Source organism: Magallana gigas, chromosome 6, assembly GCF_963853765.1.
Source record: "Magallana gigas chromosome 6, xbMagGiga1.1, whole genome shotgun sequence".
In the NCBI taxonomy this organism is placed as follows: domain Eukaryota; kingdom Metazoa; phylum Mollusca; class Bivalvia; order Ostreida; family Ostreidae; genus Magallana; species Magallana gigas.
The window spans coordinates 46,842,489-46,864,947 of NC_088858.1; the positions used below are offsets into that span (position 1 = coordinate 46,842,489).

The 22,459-nt window shown below is 33.5% G+C and overlaps 2 protein-coding genes across 2 annotated transcripts; one reads left to right on the top strand and one right to left on the bottom strand.

Annotated features, from left to right (window-relative positions):
- Positions 1–1,703: 1,703 nt before the first annotated feature.
- LOC105344408 (tight junction-associated protein 1) lies at positions 1,704–7,910 on the bottom strand. The gene is made up of 8 exons (XM_034467601.2): positions 7,773–7,910; positions 7,550–7,642; positions 6,728–6,768; positions 4,848–5,012; positions 4,669–4,735; positions 4,234–4,341; positions 3,774–3,857; positions 1,704–3,478 (listed from the first exon to the last, which is right to left on the bottom strand). Exons 2-8 carry the CDS (start codon positions 7,601–7,603, stop codon positions 3,041–3,043), a joined length of 957 nt encoding a protein of 318 aa, XP_034323492.1. The 5' UTR covers positions 7,604–7,642; positions 7,773–7,910; the 3' UTR covers positions 1,704–3,040.
- A 6,396-nt stretch (positions 7,911–14,306) lies between these two features.
- Positions 14,307–21,997, top strand: LOC105348203 (F-box/WD repeat-containing protein 7). The gene is made up of 12 exons (XM_066088613.1): positions 14,307–14,438; positions 14,748–14,916; positions 15,194–15,318; positions 15,636–15,788; positions 16,057–16,175; positions 17,372–17,523; positions 17,982–18,054; positions 18,133–18,244; positions 19,443–19,567; positions 20,052–20,127; positions 20,355–20,470; positions 21,030–21,997. Exons 2-12 carry the CDS (start codon positions 14,762–14,764, stop codon positions 21,156–21,158), a joined length of 1,335 nt encoding a protein of 444 aa, XP_065944685.1. The 5' UTR covers positions 14,307–14,438; positions 14,748–14,761; the 3' UTR covers positions 21,159–21,997.
- Positions 21,998–22,459: the final 462 nt, after the last annotated feature.

The following is a 22,459-nucleotide window of genomic DNA, read 5'->3' on the forward strand; positions in this document are numbered from 1 at the left end:
GAGCTATGAACTTGATTACTTTTATTACTGTGTTGTAGTAAAAGAGAAAATGAGCAAATATAAAATAAATACAAATAACAGGAAAGTGAATGTATTTCTAGTCAGGTGTTCCAGCACTGAGCTATATAGCTTACCCAGGCCTGAACAATGTATTTCTAGTCAGGTGTTCCAGCACTGAGCTATATAGCTACCCAGGCCTGAACCATGTATTTCTATAGTGAGGTGTTCCAGCACTGAGCTATATATAAGCTACCCAGGCCTGAACCATGTATTTCTAGTCAGGTGTTCCAGCACTGAGCTATATAGCTTACCCAGGCCTAAACCATGTATTTCTAGTCAGGTGTTCCAGCACTGAGCTACATGTATATAGTTACCCAGGCCCGAACCATGTATTTCTATAGTCAGGTGTTCCAGCACTGAGCTATATAGCTTACCCAGGCCTGAACAATGTATTTCTAGTCAGGTGTTCCAGCACTGAGCTATATAGTTACCCAGGCCTGAACAATGTATTTCTAGTCAGGTGTACCAGCACTGAGCTATATAGTTACCCAGGCCTGAACCATGTATTTCTAGTCAGGTGTTCCAGCACTGAGCTATATAGTTACCCAGGCCTGAACCATGTATTTCTTGTCAGGTGTACCCTGAGCACTGAGCTATATAGCTATAACCAAGCCTATATCTATACAGTTCTGAGAATAACAGATTTTTCATGTGGTTGCATAATAAATTTTAAAGTTAAAATGTATTAACACATACAGTTTAATGACAGGTATATAAAGAAACCATGGCAGTGCTGATCAATATGTTATGTTGAACTAAATACCTTAATTTGTATTAATCCATTTATTATAATTAATCCATTACATTCCAATAACTTGATCAAAACTTTTATGATAACTAACAGGCACCTATTATTTCAAATATAAAATTTGAGAAAAAAAAATCTCCATTAAAAATAAATAACTTTGAAAGATATACAGTATGATGATGAAACTACTATCATAACCTTAACATTATATCTACATGTACATTGTAATCTATTTAAAGTAAGATCTTAGTTGGCCCACATTATATAATAATAAAAAAATGTTTGTCGAAATTTTTTTTGATTTTATTAGATTTCATAGAATTCTTACTTTCACAAATTTTGTGGACATATAAAGATATCATATCTATAAAATTCAATGAAAATTGAATTTTATGCAACACTTATCAATATGATATGTTATATATATGTATGGTTCATTTGTGCCTAATGTGTAATGATTAAGCCATGGTACCAGTATGTGACAATTTTGAAGGAAGCATTAAGTTTTTATGAGCAACTGAGCAGATCTAATAAATAATTAATGGATCTCGTTTGAATTGGATTGTATTATATTTGGTAGCAATTCATTTTAATTTCTAAGTCTTGCTTGTGTAATATGTATATGCATTATAGGTAACAATTCAATACATCTACATGTACCAGTGTACTGTCAGATCTATAGTCAAACAATTGAGTATTTAGATCTATTCCACAATTTAAAATTTAAACCAATTAATTTGCAGTTAACAACAAAAAATGACATTTCAAATATCATACTACATGTATGTTGATGACCAATCTTCAATGCCCCTTTTTATTCTGGCAGGGTAGTTGCAACCCCAGAATTCAATCTGCACGCGACAATAAAAACTATACATTAATATTGAAGCCTGGACTGATATATTTTTTTAATTCTACATGTTCTACTTGACTGTAACACACTTACTCCTTTGACTGACTCGAGGAATCATCATTTATGATCATAATTACACAAGTATGCCCTATATTTTTGACAGCATCAAATATCTTGTATTTCATGCAAGCTATGAAGACAGTGTCTTTCAATTTGTAACATTGAAGTCCATTTAGAGAGAGAAACAGTTTGGTATGGTCACTACTTGAAATTGAACCATTCATACATCAAATAAAGCAATCAATTTAGCAACAGGGCTATGAATTAATTAAACTTAACAAATATTTCAACATATAAGAATACAGTTACTGTACTTCATGAGTATTAGGTTGACATTTTGGCATACAAATGAAATGTACTGAATATGATGCATTTGAATATAAGGCAAAATGAAACACTTTCATAATTTATGTGATGAACAATATCATAATTCTATACATTTCCATCACATTCCAAATGATAAGAAAATCATAAAGCTTATTTATACATGTATTCAGGAAACTTAAAAAAAAGACCACAAATTTTCCTGTAAGTAACTTGAAATCTTCCTAAAGAATTTTATTAATTAAACCATCTGTGCGTGTGTTAAATTATTCCATTGCTTTAACATAGGTACTTCCTTAACATATATATGAAGAACTCGTTTAAGGTACATGAAATTTATGCATGTTTCATCAGAAAGGAAATTCGTTAATTTACACCCTGAGAATGAATTAAACAAAGCCAAAACTTTTTCTTCATTGCTCTTTTGATCTTTGAATGAACACATTCAAATGAACAGACATCAAGTCCTTTGCTTAAATTCTCTCATGGAATGTTGTTAATAGATAACGGCCATAGACCATTACTAACAATTACATGTATAATGTATATATATTATGAGTGCTGGAAATTCAGCATATTATGTATCTAAGAAATTGAGATACCTGGAACACACATGTTAATAAATTCAACTGAATAGAATTGTACTGATATATGACAATCCAGTAAAAAAAGATGTTTGCATTGAGATCCACATCTTAAAGTTTGAGTAATGAGATCTCAGTGATGGAGCAACTTTATCTTGTTCTGGAAGGGAATAAATTTTCTTATAAGGTTATTATAATACTGTTCTGGTTAGAAGACGTATTTCAATGTCCATTCACAATGCATCTGTGGGAAATAGTATTTTAAATTTATACATTTAAAAATTGTGAAAAATAACAATTTCTTCAATTCTAAAGCGGGAGAAGCAATTCAAATATTTATTGCACTGGAAATAAGTATTTCCATTTGGGTTGGAAAATCTGAGAACATGAAAGTATCTCATTTTTTCCTTCTCAATACATTTCACTCTCGGATGAATTTGAATGAGTCCTTGCACACTGTCTGTGAACTCGCAGATCACTCAGATTGTCCGAGCTTCCATACGTCTCACGGCTCATGTTGACCTGAGTCTCTTTATTGTTGCAGCCCACGTCCCGCCGACATTGCAGACAGATGAAAGTCCTTCTGGACCGCTTCACTGGATCGGGGTGGGATAGCGCCCTTGTAATGACATCCATGGGAACTGTGTCACTGGCCCCATTCCGTGTGTTGGGGTTTTCAGTCTTGTTCATCACTTTGTTCATAGAGTAGACCATGGCAGTGGGAGGGAATGTTGCCATGGGAACGAGGACGGGTTTGGGGGGTTCAGATGAGACTGGGGCATCTTCGAGTTGGATGACCTCTTCTCTGGTCATGTGCTTCTTTACTCTTTCTTGTAATTCAATAGGCAACTACAAGATAAATAATAAATCAGGGTATTTCACTATTTGTCCCTAGAAGAAGTAGGTGGTTTAGATTTTTTTAAAACCGGACCCAAATGCAAATGCAATTCAATATTATGATTTATACTAGATACACAAGAATAATCCCAATTATCTTTTTAATATTGACTCCACTACAAACAAATTCATGCAGTTAAAATATGAAAGGTACAGTAATTAATTAACTACTTAAAATATTCAGATATTAATGTTTACTGATTCTAATACATTGATGATATGTAAAACCCATGACTGCAATACTTACAGAAGTTAGCTTCTGAGAAACAAACTCGGATGGTTTACACTGCAACAACTGAACTGCTATGTTACAATCATTTCTGAAACGTTCCTGAAAGCCAACAAAAAACTTATGTCAGAATTGAGACTCAAATAAATACACGCACCAAATTAAGTAAGTGTAGAAAAGCCTGAAGTACCGATATCTCATTTACCAACTTCTTATTTCAATTTTTTTCAATATATAATTGTTCTACCCTTCCAATTCTTATGGGGTGGAAAAAAAATTATAAGAAATGCAAAAACGCCTGAACCAGTAATTTCATTTTTTTTTACTTCTCTTTTTCACAATGATCGAGTAACATGTTTGAAATTCATATGCAAACCTAAAGATGATAGGAAATACTCTGAGATTTAAAACTTGCTAAATTTCACAAAAGAGGACCTAACAAGGATTTATATTTGAGAGGAAAAAAATTGCCTCTTACATTTTCCTCCTCTAATTCACAGACAGTGGCCTTGGCATCAACAAGACGTGAAGTGGTGGTAGCCAGTTCTCGTTGTAATTCAGTCTTTTCTTCTTCAAAACCACTGACCTGTGTAAACATGTATAAATCAGGAATACCTTGAACTTTTATGGGAATTTATAATTGACAAAAAACTGTTTTTCTTTTTAGCTGGTTGGACTCATAGACAATGCAGATAAAACTGCCCTGTTCAAGGACATAACAAACAAAATCAAGTGCCCAAACCCGGATTTAAACACTTGACCTTTTGATTATCAGTGACCTATGACCACTAAGCCAATATTAGTGATTCATAAATGTGTTTCTTATGCAGAGAAAATCATAAGTTATTCATAAATTTAATCTTCAGATCGAATAAATAATATTGCATGAACATGTATACATTGTAAAACTTACTATCTTCAATATTTTGTCTTCAAGACTGTGATTGACTTTCTGGATCCTTTTGTGACTTTCAAAAAGTCTAGTAGCCAAAAAAAAAAATCAAATGAAAATTACATGTCATATACAAATTCTTTTCTTTAAAAGAAAACTTTAAGTAAAACATAGAAAAACTTGCATTAGCTGAAACTGACCTGTCATATCGATCACGTAATTTACCGAGTTCTTCTCGTAACTTGAGCACCTCGTAATCAGCAACTTGTTTATTGTCCATTAACTCGCGTCCAATCTTGGAGATATGTTCATTACTCCTACGCAATTCACTCTCTAGCTCCACAATTTTCTGATGCAGGTCCAAACTTTGAATGAAAATTGAAAATGAACATGTAAGTATCTTTCAAACATCAATTTAATAAATTCATATGATTTTAATTATACTTTATCATGATATAACATACCTGATTTAGTGAAAACCGGTATTTATTTCTTAATATTTACATTTTCAACCGTCTTTGTCTGTGATAACAATGCAAATCAATTTTGATCTCTTTAACCAAATTACATCATAAAACACGAGTGACACAAAATGGGCATGTCATTTAGCATTACTGAAAAGTGGTATTGGCTGCTCCGCGTAGTTATACATAGCATGTGCTACATAAAAAAATAGTTGTTTTTGAATAATGTTATTTAAAAGCATACAAATTGGAAATAATATAAATATATGTAATAAGGAATCATTCTTTGAATATTATGATGTGATGATTTCAGTCAGAACGTGGTCAAATCTATCATAAAGCCCTTGGGGTTTTATTGGATTTGACAGCTAGCGCCCCGACCAAAATTATCACCTCATAATACTCAAGGAATGATTCCTTATCCCTATTGACTATGCTCTGACCGAATTTATCGCCACATGATATGTAGAGAATGATTCCTTATAACTTATATTTATATTATTTCCAAATTCCACACTTTAAAAAAACATTTCAAAACCCTTTTTTATGTAGCATGTGCTATGTATTACATATACTACACAGCGCAGCCAATACCAACTTACGGTTATGCTATAAGACAAGCCCATTTTGTGTCGCTATTCTTTTGTAAAATTATTGGGCTATAGGCTTAAAAATTTATTCATCATGTTATCACAGACAAAGACAGCTGAAAATGTAAATGTTATTGTCTAATTAATTAATCCATGTAGTTGTTGTTTAAATTTGAAGACCAATATGTAAACAATCAAATTGAACTAAAATATGGATATGTTGCAAATATAATTTTCATGCTGTAGGAGCTATCTAACACAGAGCAATTATAGCGACGACTGCTCCCCAATTAAACATATTAAATAATTTTTTATTTGATATCCATTTAAAAAAGCAAATCCTACTGAGGTTATAATCACAATTCTTATTCGTGTTTTTATTATCGATTTAAGACCAATAAAATTTGCAAGCACATGTATATTATGGCATTTGCAGTACATTTTAATCCAATTTTTCAACTTTGAAAAATACAGTTTGGCATTTTAAAATGTCTTATATATTTTTAATAATGGTTCAAACCTCTCAAAATTGCTACATTAGTAATTTATTGTGTATCATATCAAAACATGCAAAGAAAAAAATTACCAAATTGAATTCCGCGATTCGATCTGAAACAACTATCTAACTTGTTCAAAATGATTGTCATTTCTCTTTAAATAACTTAAAATGAGCTGAAACACATCTAAAAATGATTGAATATTGCCAACACTAATAATCACATTCCACTAAATATTAATGACGATAACAGTAAAAAAAGTCCGGAATGCCCCTGATGACATTATACGACAATCAAATGACCTTAAAACAAGTCATTACCATATAAGATTAACAATTCAACAAACTAAAATAACACTATAAAGATGCTTTGCACATGAATATTAATACGTGTATATGAAAGCAAAGTCTGATTAAGTAAACCTGCCCAGTACATGCTAAATGTATAACTGTATATCATTAATATAATCAATCTGTGTACATGTACAAAAGAGAGAATAATCAATAAACATGAGACCATTGAATATTACCTGGACTGATCCATGCAACCTGTGCAGGAGCAACCACATTCCTAGAGAGACAACAAAAGGCATTAGCATATATCATTATACATAGTGAAACAATTCTAACTTGAACAGATTATAATGTTATATATATATTATAGTTATATCTTTTTTTTTAGCTTTTGAAAAAAGTGCGATTAAGTGTTTTGTTAAAACAAATTTATTTCAAAATTGTTGGACCCCTAACAACACTCAATACATTACGTGAACTTATTGAAATCTAACGAATCCATCAATCATGCATGTGAAAGTTGGCCATATTTGTTAAAAAAAACATTAGGTCAATTTATTTAAATTTCCCTACTCTTCTTAACTTGATCTTGTATTTTTGTTTGTACCTCATTAGTATGGTTTGAGAGAAATCATATAAACATTCATTCATTCAACTAAATAAAAAAGAATTAATTAATCTGACACAAAGAATTGTTTCAAATTAAATTTGATTATGTTATTCCATTAATTGTTTATATGATACGGGACTATGCATGGATGTACATGCAATACTTGTATAAATACATCATCTATCTATATATAGTTTATAGATCCCTGATGAGATGTAACATCTCTGGACTAATAATACTGCCTGGTTGAAAAATAAAATGAAATAAATTCAAACCTCAACATAAATTTAAGCTTCTCTTTAATATGTAAAGGTTAACATCAAGAACGCAGGTCAGAGCAGGGATAACATATACATCCCAAAGAGAGAGAGAGAGAGAGAGAGAGAGAGAGAGAGAGAGAGAGAGAGAGAGAGAGAGAGAGAGAGAGAGAGAGAGATATTTTCATTACCTGGCAAACTCTGATACTTGGTTGATACATTCCTAATGGTTGTCGTTTCAGCATAGTATGCAATATCAAAACACCCTTCTATCTGACAGTGTCCTGGTAAAGAATAATTAAATGATATCAGATAATCATAACGCAGTATTGAGGATTTTCGAAATTTCTGGTTATTCCATTCTTTAAAATATGTAATGAACTTTTAAGACTAAATAATGTTAAATACAAATACCATTCCAAGTTTATCAATAAGTAAACACCAGTGGAATATCTTTCCTGTCATAAAATATTGAAACCGTATTTTTGCGTGCAGTCTGGCATTGACAGCTGCCACAACATAACATCCGGTTTGGAACTCTTCAGGTTTTGGAGGTAAAATGCAAATGACAAAAGTTTGGTATAGTTAAGGTCTTCCGTTTTCAACGGAAGACCTTGTACTGATTCTGTTGGTAATTCTTTTTATTCTTTTTTTTCTTCTAGACGTTTTTTAAAACTCAAATATCTTGCTTGTTTGTTGTTCTATAAAGTTCAAATTTTCAGAGCTTATTGGTAGTTACTATTTCTCAATATCTATTGAAAATCGTTGAAATCGACACTTCCGGTACCGAGTTATTCCCCTTTTTCCCAAAAATATAGGCATTCTTGTGCACGCAAAGGCTCTGAAACCGCCCACAGCATGTGTTACAAAGTCACAAATCTTAAAAATAGAGAGTTTGAACGTTGTCCTCCGAGTTTTGTTTTTACAATTTTCCTCCTTTAAAGTTTCAAAAAATTAATTTGAATTTGTGTTTCAAAAAATGCTGATTTTTGGTTGTGTTTTTGTTATGTAGCTCTTTAGTTTTAAATTTTCTCTAAACAGATATAGAACAAAGTATGTGCAAAAAATCAAGGGCTTTCACATGACACCATTGAAAAAGGGCTGGCCCCTTAAATAAGGGGTCTAGAGCCCTTAAAAGTCTTCGCTTTATAATTCAAAAATGGTTAATATTTCGCTATAGCTGTCGATAGAAAAGTTGTTCATTATTGTTTTATCAATGTCGTTACAAAATTATTTGGTACCGGTAGTAAGTAATATGAGTGTAAAAAGCTTGTCTTGTTAACATGTACCTGTTTTCATTTGGCAAGTAAGCGAATCGTCTTCGTGCGCATAACGTACATAAATCAACAGCTGAAAGTGTACCAGCATATACTGGATGCTTTGATTCATTTGAAAAAGTGTCTAAAAAGTATACGTGTACATGTTTTTCTTACAGCCTTTTTTGGAGTCACCTCTGTTTAGGTCCTATAGTGGACAACCGTTAAGAAAAACAAAAACGAGAAAATATAAACGTTCTCTTTCTTATCTAGTGAGATACACAAACTAGATTTAAAAAAAAATAACTTCCATGAAATAGATTTGAGTCATTTTACTGCAAGCAGTTTAAATCAACCTAAATTTTTAGTTGTGTTCGTCATTACATAACCCATCTCGCCCGCGGCCGAGAAAATCGATCGCCGAGGTCGCGGCTGGACTACCTAGCGGTCAGCGGTTATCTAATACACAAGAATCGCGTTTGTCATTTGTGATTTTATTTAGCCGCAAACACAAGAATCGTACACAATGACATTAAAGCTTACTCTTCTTAATTTGAATTTAACGATAGAGTGTCAATAAGAAATCGTTCTTTTTAATCATAAAAGCAATGCCATTCTCGAACTGAAGCAGTATCAGACAGATAGATCAACTGTGGGATTAAAGGGGAAAAAAACTTAAATTGACTAGAGTTTAGTCATCATACTGCAAACATTGTAAATCTTCCTGGGTTCTGAGCTCTCTATGTGTGTTTTACCTTTACGTAAGTTATCCGATCCCTCATCCGCGGCCGAGGAAATCGGTCGCGGCTGCACTACCTAGAGGTCAGCGGTTATCTAATATCAAGATATATATACAAGATCTGTTTCAATTTTATATTCTTAAAGTTTCTTCACCTTCAATTTATTTAATTAAACATTAGAATGTGAATTGAGAAGCCCCTCTAAAAATTGATAAAAGCGATATTATTCCAAATCAGAAACTTCATCAGACATTAATCAATAGTGAATTTGTAATTCTAAAATGTTTAAAAACTATACATGTACTAATAATGTTATAGATAAACAACGAAAAACCACAAAGATTAAACCTTAAAATGATGATCACCCCTAGAACATAGCCAAGTAGATCCCGCGCGAGTAGACAAGTGATCCGTGGTAGCTTCGTGTTCTTCTACATGTACTTTATCACACGTGCATGTTTATTGATATTTTGTACGATTCCAACTATTTGTTTATTCGAGATTTTGACCGGTACATGTAAGATTGACTTGTGTTTCAATTTAAGATTTATTTACCCACGAATATTTCCGCTACATACTGCTGAGAGGTTTTATAGAGATTGTAGAAAGTTGTTGACGTCTTCATAAGGTTGCACATAAAATGAGAGAGAGAGAGAGAGAGAGAGAGAGAGAGCGCTCAAAATTGGAAGCATTATTTAGCCGAATTTAGAAAATGAAACAGTCTCCAAGCATTCAAGGCAGAATAAAAAAAATCAAATATCAAATTAACACATGCGGTAGAGGCAATTGCAACTTCTCTGGCCTTTTCGGCAAGTTTGGAAAAATACCTATTAACATCACCGGATGTTAGAATTTTATACAAAATGGAGTCGCTTCCCATTAAAATAAGTATCGGCAAGAAGTCTTGTATGTCGTTTCTGTGTTATATTTTAGTGTATATTGATACCTTTAATGAAGTATAGCTCACATCTCAACAAATTGTCCAGAATTGAGGAATTTAGTGATTATTTTTAGAATGTTCACAAGATTTGTTTAGATTTTATTGGTTTCATACGAAAGACGAATAGGGCCACATAAAAAAATGTTTTTATCTCGTAATAACGAGAAAAGATCTCGTTATTACGAGTTAATTATCTCGTTATAACGAGAAAAGATCTCGTTATTACGAGTTAATTTTCTCGTAATTACGAGAAAAGATCTCGTTATTACGACTTAGTTATCTCGTTATAACGAGAAAAGATCTCGTTATTACGAGTTAATTATCTCGTAATTACGAGAAAAGATCTCGTTATAACGAGTTAGTTTTCTCGTAATAACGAGAAAAGATCTCGTTATTACGAGAAAAGATCTTTTCAAAATGGTGCGTTTCATTATTCTATTCTCTTTATGTCAAGTGTATGAACTACTGCAATGTCTTTTATTATACACATACTTAGCATTAGTAGCATAAACAAAATTTGATATAAAATCGGACCAATCAGTTTTAACGAAATTTCAGAAGAAGGAGCAAAGCAGGTTGATTGATGAATTGATTGAACTATATATTGATGAGAAGGATACATGTAATTTGTTTTCAGACTCCAAAATGTTGATATACAAAATCAATTATTTTCAAAATACATATAGGTTGTGTATGAACACAATTCAGGTAAATCCTGTATATCAATGATTGAAACTACATAGTCATTAAAGTCAACTGTAACAATAGAATTGTGTTTTTACGACAAGGGCTACCTGGTATTTAATTCGGAGTGGAATTATAATATATATAAGATGAAATGAGAATTACATGAAGTTCTTTCCACTTCTTCACATTAGTTAAATGTCAAATCCGATCATTTTATTTAAAAATTAATGAATAATGTCCGGTGTTATTTAAACATTAATCAAAATTGAATTAACGTTTATTGAAAGAGTGAACCAGTCGACTTGGAGGTGTTTTCAGAAATGCACCATTTATATAAATCTTTTTTCGTAATAACGAGATAATTAACTCGTAATAACGAGATCTTTTCTCGTAATAACGAGATCTTTTCTCGTTATTACGAGATCTTTTCTCGTAATTACGAGATAATTAACTCGTAATAACGAGATCTTTTCTCGTTATAACGAGATAATTAACTCGTAATAACGAGATCTTTTCTCGTAATTACGAGATAATTAACTCGTAATAACGAGATCTTTTCTCGTTATAACGAGATAATTAACTCGTAATAACGAGATCATTTCTCGTAATTACGAGATAAAAATATTTTTTTATGTGGCCCTATTCGTCTTTCGTAGTTTCATGATCACAGTGCAAGGGCTTTATTTTTTTTAGAATGTTCACAAGATTTGTTTAGATTTTATCAGTTTCATGATCACAGTGCAAGGGCTTTATTTTTTTTTCAAAATGTGGCGAAGACCTATTTTTGGCGACTACTTAACATGTGTACATTTTTCTCCTCAATGTATGTCACTTTCCCACCCGTGTGTTTATTCGGTCAGTCTATGCTAAGTCAATCCGCTCCACGTGCGACCGAAAATCTCGTGTTGCGTCAGCGCACATAGCTCAGAATATTGCCCCCGGGCTGCAGATCAGCAATTGATAAATAATTGAGTAACATTTGGAAGGATGCTTTCACTGCAGCGGTCAATTGTTAAACAATAAGTGTCTAAATATTCGATGTCAATCAACCTCACATTAAAGGTGCGATATCGTAATCTGAGAAAGTGGCTAACAAATTAACCTGTTGAACACGCTAAACTTCTATAGTTATGAACAGAATAAAATATATATTATCAGAGACATAAATAACTTTATAAGTTATTTATGTCTCTGGTTTTATAAGTAAACAGTTTTAAGTCAAAGATTAAATAAAATTTGTTCTCGGGATTAGAAGTAATGATATACGACTACATTAAGCAATCAAGTCGGTCGATCGTCATTAAATCATCAGAGTACTGCAAGTGTCGACAGTCTCTTATTTCTTTGAAATAATTGTAATAGTACAATTGACTTGCAGACTATCATATATCGACTTTTCTGCCTCCCAAAAATGTATGCATTTAATTGCGATAGATATTTGTTCTAGGGGATTTTACTTATTGTTATATGCACATTGATAAAAAAAAATCATTGAAATTGTGTAGTATGAGGTTGTAATGCAGATTAAGTGATCTGAAACTCAGCTGAATATTTTATTTTTAATCTAGCTTGTCAAAATGGGAGATTGTTAACTTGTAGCTTGTTAACTCTGAAAAAGTATAGAACACAAGAAAAAAAGTCTTTATAGCTTTCGCTACATCTTCTTATTTATGTGCACACGTACATAAAGCTATTTTAGATTTTTTTTTACTGTATAAAAAGTGTTGTTTTTCCTAACCTTAAATCTATAGAAATTCAATATCTACATGTAACATCTCAAAAGCTTTGATAGCTTACCGCTTGGAAATCATTTAGTGATGCAAATTGACAAATGCCAATGAAAAGACATTATTGGACCTCAAGGGTTTCTTATCCTTTCTGACGATGATGAGAAGAACTCAAATGTGCATTCAAATCATACATTTACATGTATATTTATATGTGATATAATAGAAATAATTGAAACATATAGGTCTTTTTTGTGCCGCACAAAACGGGCGAAAAGGATTTTTATACCCCACAAAAATAAATTGGGGGGGGGGGGTAAATAAAAATCACCTTGTCCGTCCGTACGTCGTGTCCGGCCTATATCTTTCTGATGGAGAAACATTGGAAGTGTTCTTACTTCATACAAATATTACTTATTACCTGACGAAGCGTCATAACCTAAACCCAAGGTCATTTGGACAAAGTAAAGGTCACTGGCAGGAAAAGTGCAAAATTTGTTTCCGGTCCACATTGGAATTTCTTACTTCACACAAAGATTGCTTATGACCTGAGGGTGTGTAATGATTTATCCATAAGTCATTTAAGGAGAAACATTGGGAGTTTCTATTTCATGTAAAGATTCCTGATGACCGATGATGTTGTCATGAACTTGACCCAGGGCCAGTTGCGCAAGTTCAAAGTCATATTAAACATGTGTCATATCTTGTATTAAGGGAAATGAGTAAAAGCTAGAGTTTGACATAAAGATTACTTGTGACCTCTAAATATACCCTGCCTTGTCTGACTCACTAAAGAAAAAGAACCATCCATTATTCTCTAATAGAGAAATACGTGAGTAATTACTTCTTTCTTAGCGGGGATATTATTTGTGAGCTTGCTAACAGTACCTTTTAGATGGTCCAGTGGGAGCAATGCCCCCCCCCCCTTTCTCTCAACCAAAATTTCCCTTAAGTTAACGCTTAGAAAATTGATTTTTGGGTCATTTCCCCCACCGCCACATCCACACTTTTATTATAATTAAACTAATTATATACATGTACATAAATGATGTACTTTTTAAAGTTATCCTAAACTTGAAGTAAGTTAAACGAAGAACTTGCCTGGTATGAAAATAATACTTTGAAATTGAGTCTCGTTCCCGATTTCTTGAACTTACTATTATCATATTGATAATCCAGTATCATTAAAAACCATTTCCCTTCTCCTTACACTCGCCAGGTTCTGATAGACCTGTATCAATAACAGACTATCTCCACTTGACCTCCACATTTGCATACAATTTAAATAAACACCTACTTATCAAAGATATGCCTTTATCTGTTTAATGAGTGGTGCAATACTCAATCTAGAGGTTACATAGAAAACAGGCATGAATTAATTTTTTTGTCTCCATTTGAAGAGTTCCAATCAATTTTCTAAAGCTCTAATTGGTAAGAAGAAATGGTCGTGTAAAGATGACCTTTTATTAATACAGGGTCTGTCAGGCTCTGACAAGTGTCAGGAGAAGGAGGTGTTTTAATCAGACTGATGGACAATCCTTTCGCGACACGAAGTTGCGACGGAAGACCTACTCGTTGCTTTGCAACGAGCTCGGCTCTAGTTACAAAACTTTTTTGGGAACATCATCTGCCAAAAAACATGCGACTAGTTGATGTGTCAAACATATGCAATTTTTCTTAGCAGAATTAATATACAGAGAATTTATTTAACTAACGAATACTAGTGCAAAGTAAGTTCATCAAGTATCGAATGTTATACAGTGTTATATGTATGCTGTCAACTTTTGAACATTGAAATGATGTGTTATCAGATTATTATTAAAGTCGGATAGGGCCTTGCATTTCAGAAACTATTTTAGAATATGTATTTTAGGCTTAATCATGAAAATGAATAATTTAGTTTGTGTCATTAAAAGGAAATTTGATATGTTATTATTAAAGCAATTGTAAAGCTGAAAAGTGCTAAAGGTACATATAATATGCAGTATGTTATTTTATGATACATGCATGGTTATCAGTAGTATGGGTTTGTTATTTAGGCCATGCACGTACAATGTCTTCAGATGATGAAAGAAAGAAACAGGGCTTAATCTCCCTTCCCCCAGAACTTGTAGAAAAAATCTTTTTGTATCTTGATGTGGAAGACATTGCCAGGTTATCCTGTGTCTGTTTGGCATGGCGAGAAATTGCTAATGTTGACCATATATGGTAAGTATGAATGCATTTTAAGTCATGACATATGTCTCTGTGAATATAGTAAATTTAATTGGTCAAAGCAAATTGCAAAATACATATATACTTAATAATTTCTCTTTTAAATAATTTTGCTATATCAAAGATTGACACTTCATACTTAATTTTGATCTTTGGCACATATACTTTCACATTTAGAGGTTCTGCAAAAAAGTAAATACTTGTAAGCATGACTATAAGAATTTAGTCCTTATAATGAAAGCATGGATTGAACTGGTTTGTTGGTTTTCAGGCTGCATCACTGTATGGAGAGGAAGTGGATGAGATTTGGTCTTCATGACAACATCCTTCAAGAATTGCCATTGTGCAAACCCCAGTCCAATGTTTCCAATACATCTCCTTACTTCAGGCTCTATAGTAATGAATTCTTAAATGTTCTTATTTATATTTGTGAGGATCGAATATTGGTTTGTGGATTTATTGGGTATACCTCCCATCCACAAAATTACTCACCTTTAGTATGACAGCACTTTTTATATTGGAACAATAATTTATTCAAGACAATTGTCTACACACAAAGTTAACCCTAGGCTAGTAAACCTATAAATTTTGGGCCATGAAAATAAATCATCCTATACAGATGAAAATCACCCAAAGGGAACTTTTTTTCCAATTTTATGTAACCACAAATACAACTATTCTTATATTGAAAATCCAAAAATGAATTTTTTCAGTTCCTAAAGAAACACGACTTTCCCCAATATGTCGTTGGAAGAATGTGTTCATCAGAGTTTTACATTTATTCAAAAACTGGGACAAAGGACGGTACACTTTACCTTTGACACTTAAAGGTCATAAAGATCAGGTCAAGGCCATCGATTGTAATAGTAAGTACATATGAAGTGTATCATGTCTGCCAATTGCAACCATATCAATGATGTGCTTCATGTGATTTTTCCTTTTTTTAATTATTATTTATGAATATTAATTTCCATGACAAAATTAGTTGTTTTTTTAAATCTTGAAATGCATTTTTTTGTGAAAATATAGCTAAACGTTGATGTAGTACAAATTCATGTATACTGTAGAGATCTCATGGACATTTTACTATTAAAGTGACTATAATTGGTGATTAAACACATGCCCTTTTCACAGGAACTTGCATAGTAAGTGGCTCAGAGGACAATACAGTGATTGTGTGGAGTTTAAGTACTGGCTCCAAGTTATTTGACATCAAAGTTCATTCAGATGCTGTGACAGCTGTCAAATTAAAGGTCAGAAATCTATTTTTTATCTAACTGTAAAGACTCCCACTTACTTTCAAAATAGTTTTTTTAAGGAAATTTATCTATTTTGTTTATGAAAAAAAATTACAGGTCTGGAGTTAACTTAACTATTAATGTCAATTCCTATAATATTGGTACAGTAAAACACGGTTATAGCGAACACACTTATAATGAATTGACACTTTCAGCGAAGTGAATTTCATTCCTGGTGACTTTCTTTCGTGTTGTAAACCTAATGGATATAACGAATTACGCTTATAACAAAGCAAAATCGCCTGTTCCTGGCACTTCGTTATAAGCGTGTTTACTGTAAATATGCAACTGTATTACTTAATTACTCCATGTGGTGCTATTCTTTTGCTAGATGCTGAGAATCATCTCAAATATAAGAGGTTCAATCACTAAAAGCATTGATGTTCATGTACATTACTCAATTCTAAATAATTCAGAAATCACAAAAATTTGCACCTGCATAAAATGCAGTTATGCAGTACCAAAAATTCACGCAAAATTAAATATATAATTTTTTTTTTTATTATACTTGCATAGAGTGCAAACCCGATTCATTTGTTTTGTACTTTGACTCATAGACAGAGAGAATTTAATTATTTTTTCATGAAGGTATTTTATGTACTTTATAAATAAAGATGATAAACCTCAGTTGAAGTAAACTTTCTTGAGAGCATACCCAAGTCCAAGTAGTGTAGTGGACAATGCACTCGCTTTTCACCGCTGCGACCCGAGTTCGATCCCGTGATCGACAGTGGTTGTATGTGATATGGTATGGCGTTCGCACGCTTGGACACATGGGTTCTCTCTGGGTACTCCGGCTTCTTCCCACTCCAATGACCCCCTCGAGCTAACAACCGTGCCAATGAGAGATATTGATATTAGTTGTTGAACTTGTTTATCAATTGTTGTAAAATAAATAAAGTTCATTTTTTTCATACCGGTAGTATGTAATCAAATCAAAATACAGTAAAACACGGTTATAGCGAACACGTTTATAATACATTGAAGCTTACTGCAAAGTGAATTTCATTCCATGTGTCTTTTATTATTTTATAAGTTGTGAACTTTATGGATATAACTAATTACACTTTTAACAAAGCAAAATCGCCGTTCCTGGCATTTCATTATAAACGTGTTTTACTGTACATGTAAACCTTATTGTGTGGGTACAGGGCAACATGCTAGTGACAGGCTGTGCTGACAGCTCAGTGCGGGTGATCGATTCCACCACCGGTCAACTGGCCTTCTCTCTCCAAGGTCATCAGGGGTCAGTGGACCACCTGGCCATCATTGAGGACTTTATCGTCAGTGCTGGCACTGACAGGTAAATATCCTGTGCCATCAAAGTTTGTTAATATTTCAAAATGTGCTAGATTTTTTGGCATGTGTATCTATTTTATTTTCTGTGTAATTTGATTTATCGTAAACTGTAAACCAATTTTTATTTGCGGCGACTTTATTTCGCGATTAACTGCCAATAAACTGGTTCGTGACGACTAATGTTCGCGACCAAGCCTTATCCAAACCTGTATTGTTATAAAAGACTATAGACAAAGGATTGGTTCCAGGTGAGAAATATTCGCGATAACAAGGCTCTCGCTAACCACGTGAAAATTTCTCGCACACAATTAAAAGTTGGTTTACACTATATATGATAAAGCTTAGTGCATATTTTGTAAAAATGGGGTAAATACCTAATACGTACAGTTTTTTTGTTTTCATAAATGGAAACACCTTCCATAATGGAGTCTTAATTAAATATTGATTAATTTTATTGATTAGAACAGTGATGGTCTGGTCCATATCTCAACAGAAACATGTGCATACCTTACGAGGACATGTGGATGAAATAGAGGTAATCACTCACACCATTGTTTTGTTTATTCTCTATTTGTGAGCCATGGAGGGATCAGTCATTGTTGGTTGTTTTCAGTGCATGGCTCACAGTGGCTACACAGTGGTGACTGGATCCTGGGACAAGGCACTGATGGTGTGGGACATCAGACAGGAGGACGCGGTACAGATGCTTCATGGGCACAGAGAGGGTAAGTCAAACAGGAAGATGCTGTACAGATGCTTTATTGGCACAGAAGAGGGTAAGTCCAAACTGTGTTATATGCTATAGAAAGATGGGAACATTTTTTTTGTCATGTTCCATTCCACTGCACAGAGGGTAATTTGAGTTGTGACCTGCTGTTACTGATGTATAAAATATACATGGTAACTGTCTTAAAGTATAAGCGATATTTGGACCAGGGTAAGAAAATGTGATGAATGGCAAGACTTGTATAGCCCTCTTTACATTTCAACCTTACTTGTTTGTAGTCGTTACATGCTGTTTCTTGTTTGTAGTAGTTACATGCTGTTTCTTGTTTTTAGTAGTTACATGCTGTTACTTGTTTGTAGCCATTACATGCTGTTACTTGTTTGTAGCCATTACATGCTGTTACTTGTTTGTAGCCATTACATGCTGTTTCTTGTTTGTAGTCGTGACATGCTGTTTCTTGTTTGTAGTAGTTACATGCTGTTTCTTGTTTTTAGTAGTTACATGCTGTTACTTGTTTGTAGCCATTACATGCTGTTACTTGTTTGTAGCCATTACATGCTGTTACTTGTTTGTAGCCATTACATGCTGTTACTTGTTTGTAGTCGTGACATGCTGTTTCTTGTTTGTAGTAGTTACATGCTGTTACTTGTTTTTAGTAGTTACATGCTGTTACTTGTTTGTAGCCATTACATGCTGTTACTTGTTTGTAGCCATTACATGCTGTTACTTGTTTGTAGTCATTACATGCTGTTTCTTGTTTGTAGTCGTGACATGCTGTTTCTTGTTTGTAGTAGTTACATGCTGTTTCTTGTTTTTAGTAGTTACATGCTGTTACTTGTTTGTAGCCATTACATGCTGTTTCTTGTTTGTAGTCGTTACATGCTGTTTCTTGTTTGTAGTAGTTACATGCTGTTTCTTGTTTTTAGTAGTTACATGCTGTTACTTGTTTGTAGTCATTACATGCTGTTTCTTGTTTGTAGTAGTTACATGCTGTTACTTGTTTTTAGTAGTTACATGCTGTTACTTGTTTGTAGCCATTACATGCTGTTACTTGTTTGTAGCCATTACATGCTGTTACTTGTTTGTAGCCATTACATGCTGTTACTTGTTTGTAGTCATTACATGCTGTTTCTTGTTTGTAGTCATTACATGCTGTTTCTTGTTTGTAGTCGTGACATGCTGTTTCTTGTTTGTAGTCGTGACATGCTGTTACTGTACGGAGGACACAGTCATCAGTGGGAGTGGGGACTCAGATGTCCGAATCTGGAGGATTCCATCTGGAGAGTGTCTACAAGTTCTGTCAGCTCACAAGGCTGAAGTGGTATGTAAATGGAATAAATCTCAACCTTGTGGGATTATCTCAGAAGTGTATTCTGTTCTTGACTTGAAAATATTTGATGAAGGTTTTAAGATCAATTCTTTAAAAAAGGCCCTGCAGGTTTATTAATCATTTTTTCAACAGTTTAATAAAATTTGGTCTTTAATATTGATATAAAGTACCAACTCAGTGGATTATCTTTATAATGTCATAGAATCAGCTGATTCAAAAGTTCATGGATTGAATAAGATTGATTATATTACAATCTGTACTTGATACCAAGTATAAAATGATTGTGTTAATTTATAAATCAAATTGCATTACCAGTTTTAACAAAAATTCACAATTTTCTCTTTTGATTCAACTCTTATTCCCCACTGCAGTGTGAGGCAAAAATGAGCGGATGCAAAAAAAATCCAGCTTACCTATATAGGTACATGTACCACCACCACTGTATTATTCATTTTATCAAACTCTTTTCTTTTAGTATTGTTTGGCTTGCTCAACAGATGTAATAGCTTCAGGATCATCAGATAGCACGATCATCATATGGAGTTACTCTGGTAAGGTGTTGCGTATTCAAATGTACCTGTACATTGCACTTATTGAAGCAGTTTGACTTGCTGAAAATTATCTCTTCCTATTAAATTTCTCATCTAAGTGATGTGGATTTTTAATAATGACATAATGAATGCAAAAGTTTCAAACATGTACATATTGGCAGTCAGAATTTTTTTTATATTTACATAATTATATGGATATTTAAACCTGTCTGTGTTTGTTCCCTTAGGGAGCCTCCTACACACGTTGACGGGCCACCTAGGTGTGGTCAGGTGTTTGTACATCAACGAGTTCCGCCTAGTGAGTGGTGGCGACCAGAAAAAGATCAACGTCTGGGACTACCGGGTGTGTACTGACAGATCAAACTAACAGCTCTGTACTGTTGATGATCACATGGTCAAACTGAAAGCTCTGTACTGTAGATGATCACATGGTCAAAGTAACAGCTCTGTACTGTTGATGATCACATAGTTTTGTAGTGATAGATTTGGTAGAAGATCACATTGCTGTGACTTTTTTGTTTTCATTAATCTCTTTATAACATGATGTTACATGTTGAATGTTATCCAATAGTTGTTTGCATTAAGTTTTCTTTTGATTGGATTCCTTACAGAAACAAAAGACAAAAACTAGACATATGAATAATTGAATTGGTTTTGTAATACATCTGTATGGTCTTATTATATAGCCAAGGGTATATTGGATGGTCAGAACTAAATTTGCCTGGCTGTTGAGCTCGTGTCTGTTTGTATAGTTGAAAATTTCAAAATGACCAAATTTAAAATCATCGAAATATATGCTATGCCTTAAATTCTAAGCAAAACTATTTTGTTTACACAAATCATAATAAATTGCTAAATGGTAGTTTGAGGAAGTGACCTTTGACCTCTTATATATTTTGTAGAGTGGTAAACTGCTGAATACGATTCATCGCAACCCCACGCGGCTCCATAAGATGCTGGTCACTGACACAAAACTTATAACAGCCTCCCCAGAGACCCCGGGGACGGTCACTGTGATCAGTTACTGGTGACCGCTACTCCTCAGAGACCCAAGGGACAGTCACCTTCATCATTTACTGGTGACCACTACCCCCCAGGATGGAGGATATCATACTGGTTTGTTATAGATACCGATAAACTTCTACAATTGGACAAGTGGAATATTTCAGCACTAGAACTTTGTCAGCATCTGCAACTTGTCACAGTTTGAGCATATTCAACATCAGAACTCTGTTATATGAACACAAAAGAGCCAGTTAGGATTTAAAGAGTCTTAATCAATCAAATTCAAATATTTCATGATTGATTGCAAGAGTTTTACTGGACCATTCATTGGTCAGACCTTCTACTTAGCTCAAGTTTGATTGCTTTGTGAGTGTCTAACTACACAATGTAGATGTCTAGAGTGTGTGTGTGTTAAACCACAATACATAATTCCAACACAATTCATTTAGGTGATTTCTGGCAAACAATCAAAATATTATAAATTACAGTTATTAAACACGAGCAGGTTTTGGTACACTGTAACCTTTGAAATACTAATTCTGTACAAATGTGAATTTTACCTTGACTAACATTCCTTAAAGTTTATCACTAGGTGAATGGTTTCAATATGGGAACTGCACTACATTATGAATAACATATTTTTAAATTCTGTATCTCCACCAAAAGTATAATCTGGCCTGATGTGTTTACTTTACTACACAAGAATTTTTACCCTAAAAATGAAGCCATGTACAATTGTCCACATAATTTTTATTTCTTGATACATGTATTACATTGTCTGGGGTACCATATTTTTGCCTTGTCAAAAGACCTCACGTGCCTTTATAACAAAAAGTTGCTCAGAATTAAAACATTTACATATAAACCAGTATAATTGTCTGTTTTATTAATCATTATTCAGGCACGTAGCATCAGGGGGGGCCAGGGGGGGCCTGCCCCCCCCCCCCCCCCCCCCCCCCCCCCACTTTTTCTGGCAGCAACAAATTTTTTAAAATTTACATATAAAAAATTGAATTATCATAGAGTTGGCCCCCCACTTTTTTGGGAGTATGTAAAAAATTGATATGAAAATAAGGAAATAAGGAATGAAATTGAAGTTATATACTATGAGAGCCCCCCCCCCCCCCCCCCCCACGGATAAGGATTTTGAAGATTTTGGAAAAGTTTAAATTTCCTTTTTTTTTTTTTTTTGCTTGTCAAGATTTTTTGGATGAGTCTGGCCCCCCCACTTTCAAAAACGATGCTACGTGCCTGTTATTAAATATACATGTAGTGATATTTTTTATAATCTTTACTTTATATGTACATTTTGAAATATCTGTTATAA

Bases quoted from the DNA above. Each gene is read 5' to 3' on its own strand.
- LOC105344408 (XM_034467601.2), bottom strand. From the start codon at position 7,603: ATGCTGAAACGACAACCATTAGGAATGTATCAACCAAGTATCAGAGTT. The intron at 4,736-4,847 runs GTCAGTTTCAGC...TTTGGCTACTAG, and splicing joins TTACGTGATCGATATGACAG to ACTTTTTGAAAGTCACAAAA. The intron at 3,479-3,773 runs GTAAGTATTGCA...TTTATCTTGTAG, and splicing joins TTTCTCAGAAGCTAACTTCT to TTGCCTATTGAATTACAAGA.
- LOC105348203 (XM_066088613.1), top strand. From the start codon at position 14,762: ATGTCTTCAGATGATGAAAGAAAGAAACAGGGCTTAATCTCCCTTCCC. The intron at 15,319-15,635 runs GTAATGAATTCT...GAATTTTTTCAG, and splicing joins TCCTTACTTCAGGCTCTATA to TTCCTAAAGAAACACGACTT. The intron at 17,524-17,981 runs GTAAATATCCTG...TTTATTGATTAG, and splicing joins GTCAGTGCTGGCACTGACAG to AACAGTGATGGTCTGGTCCA.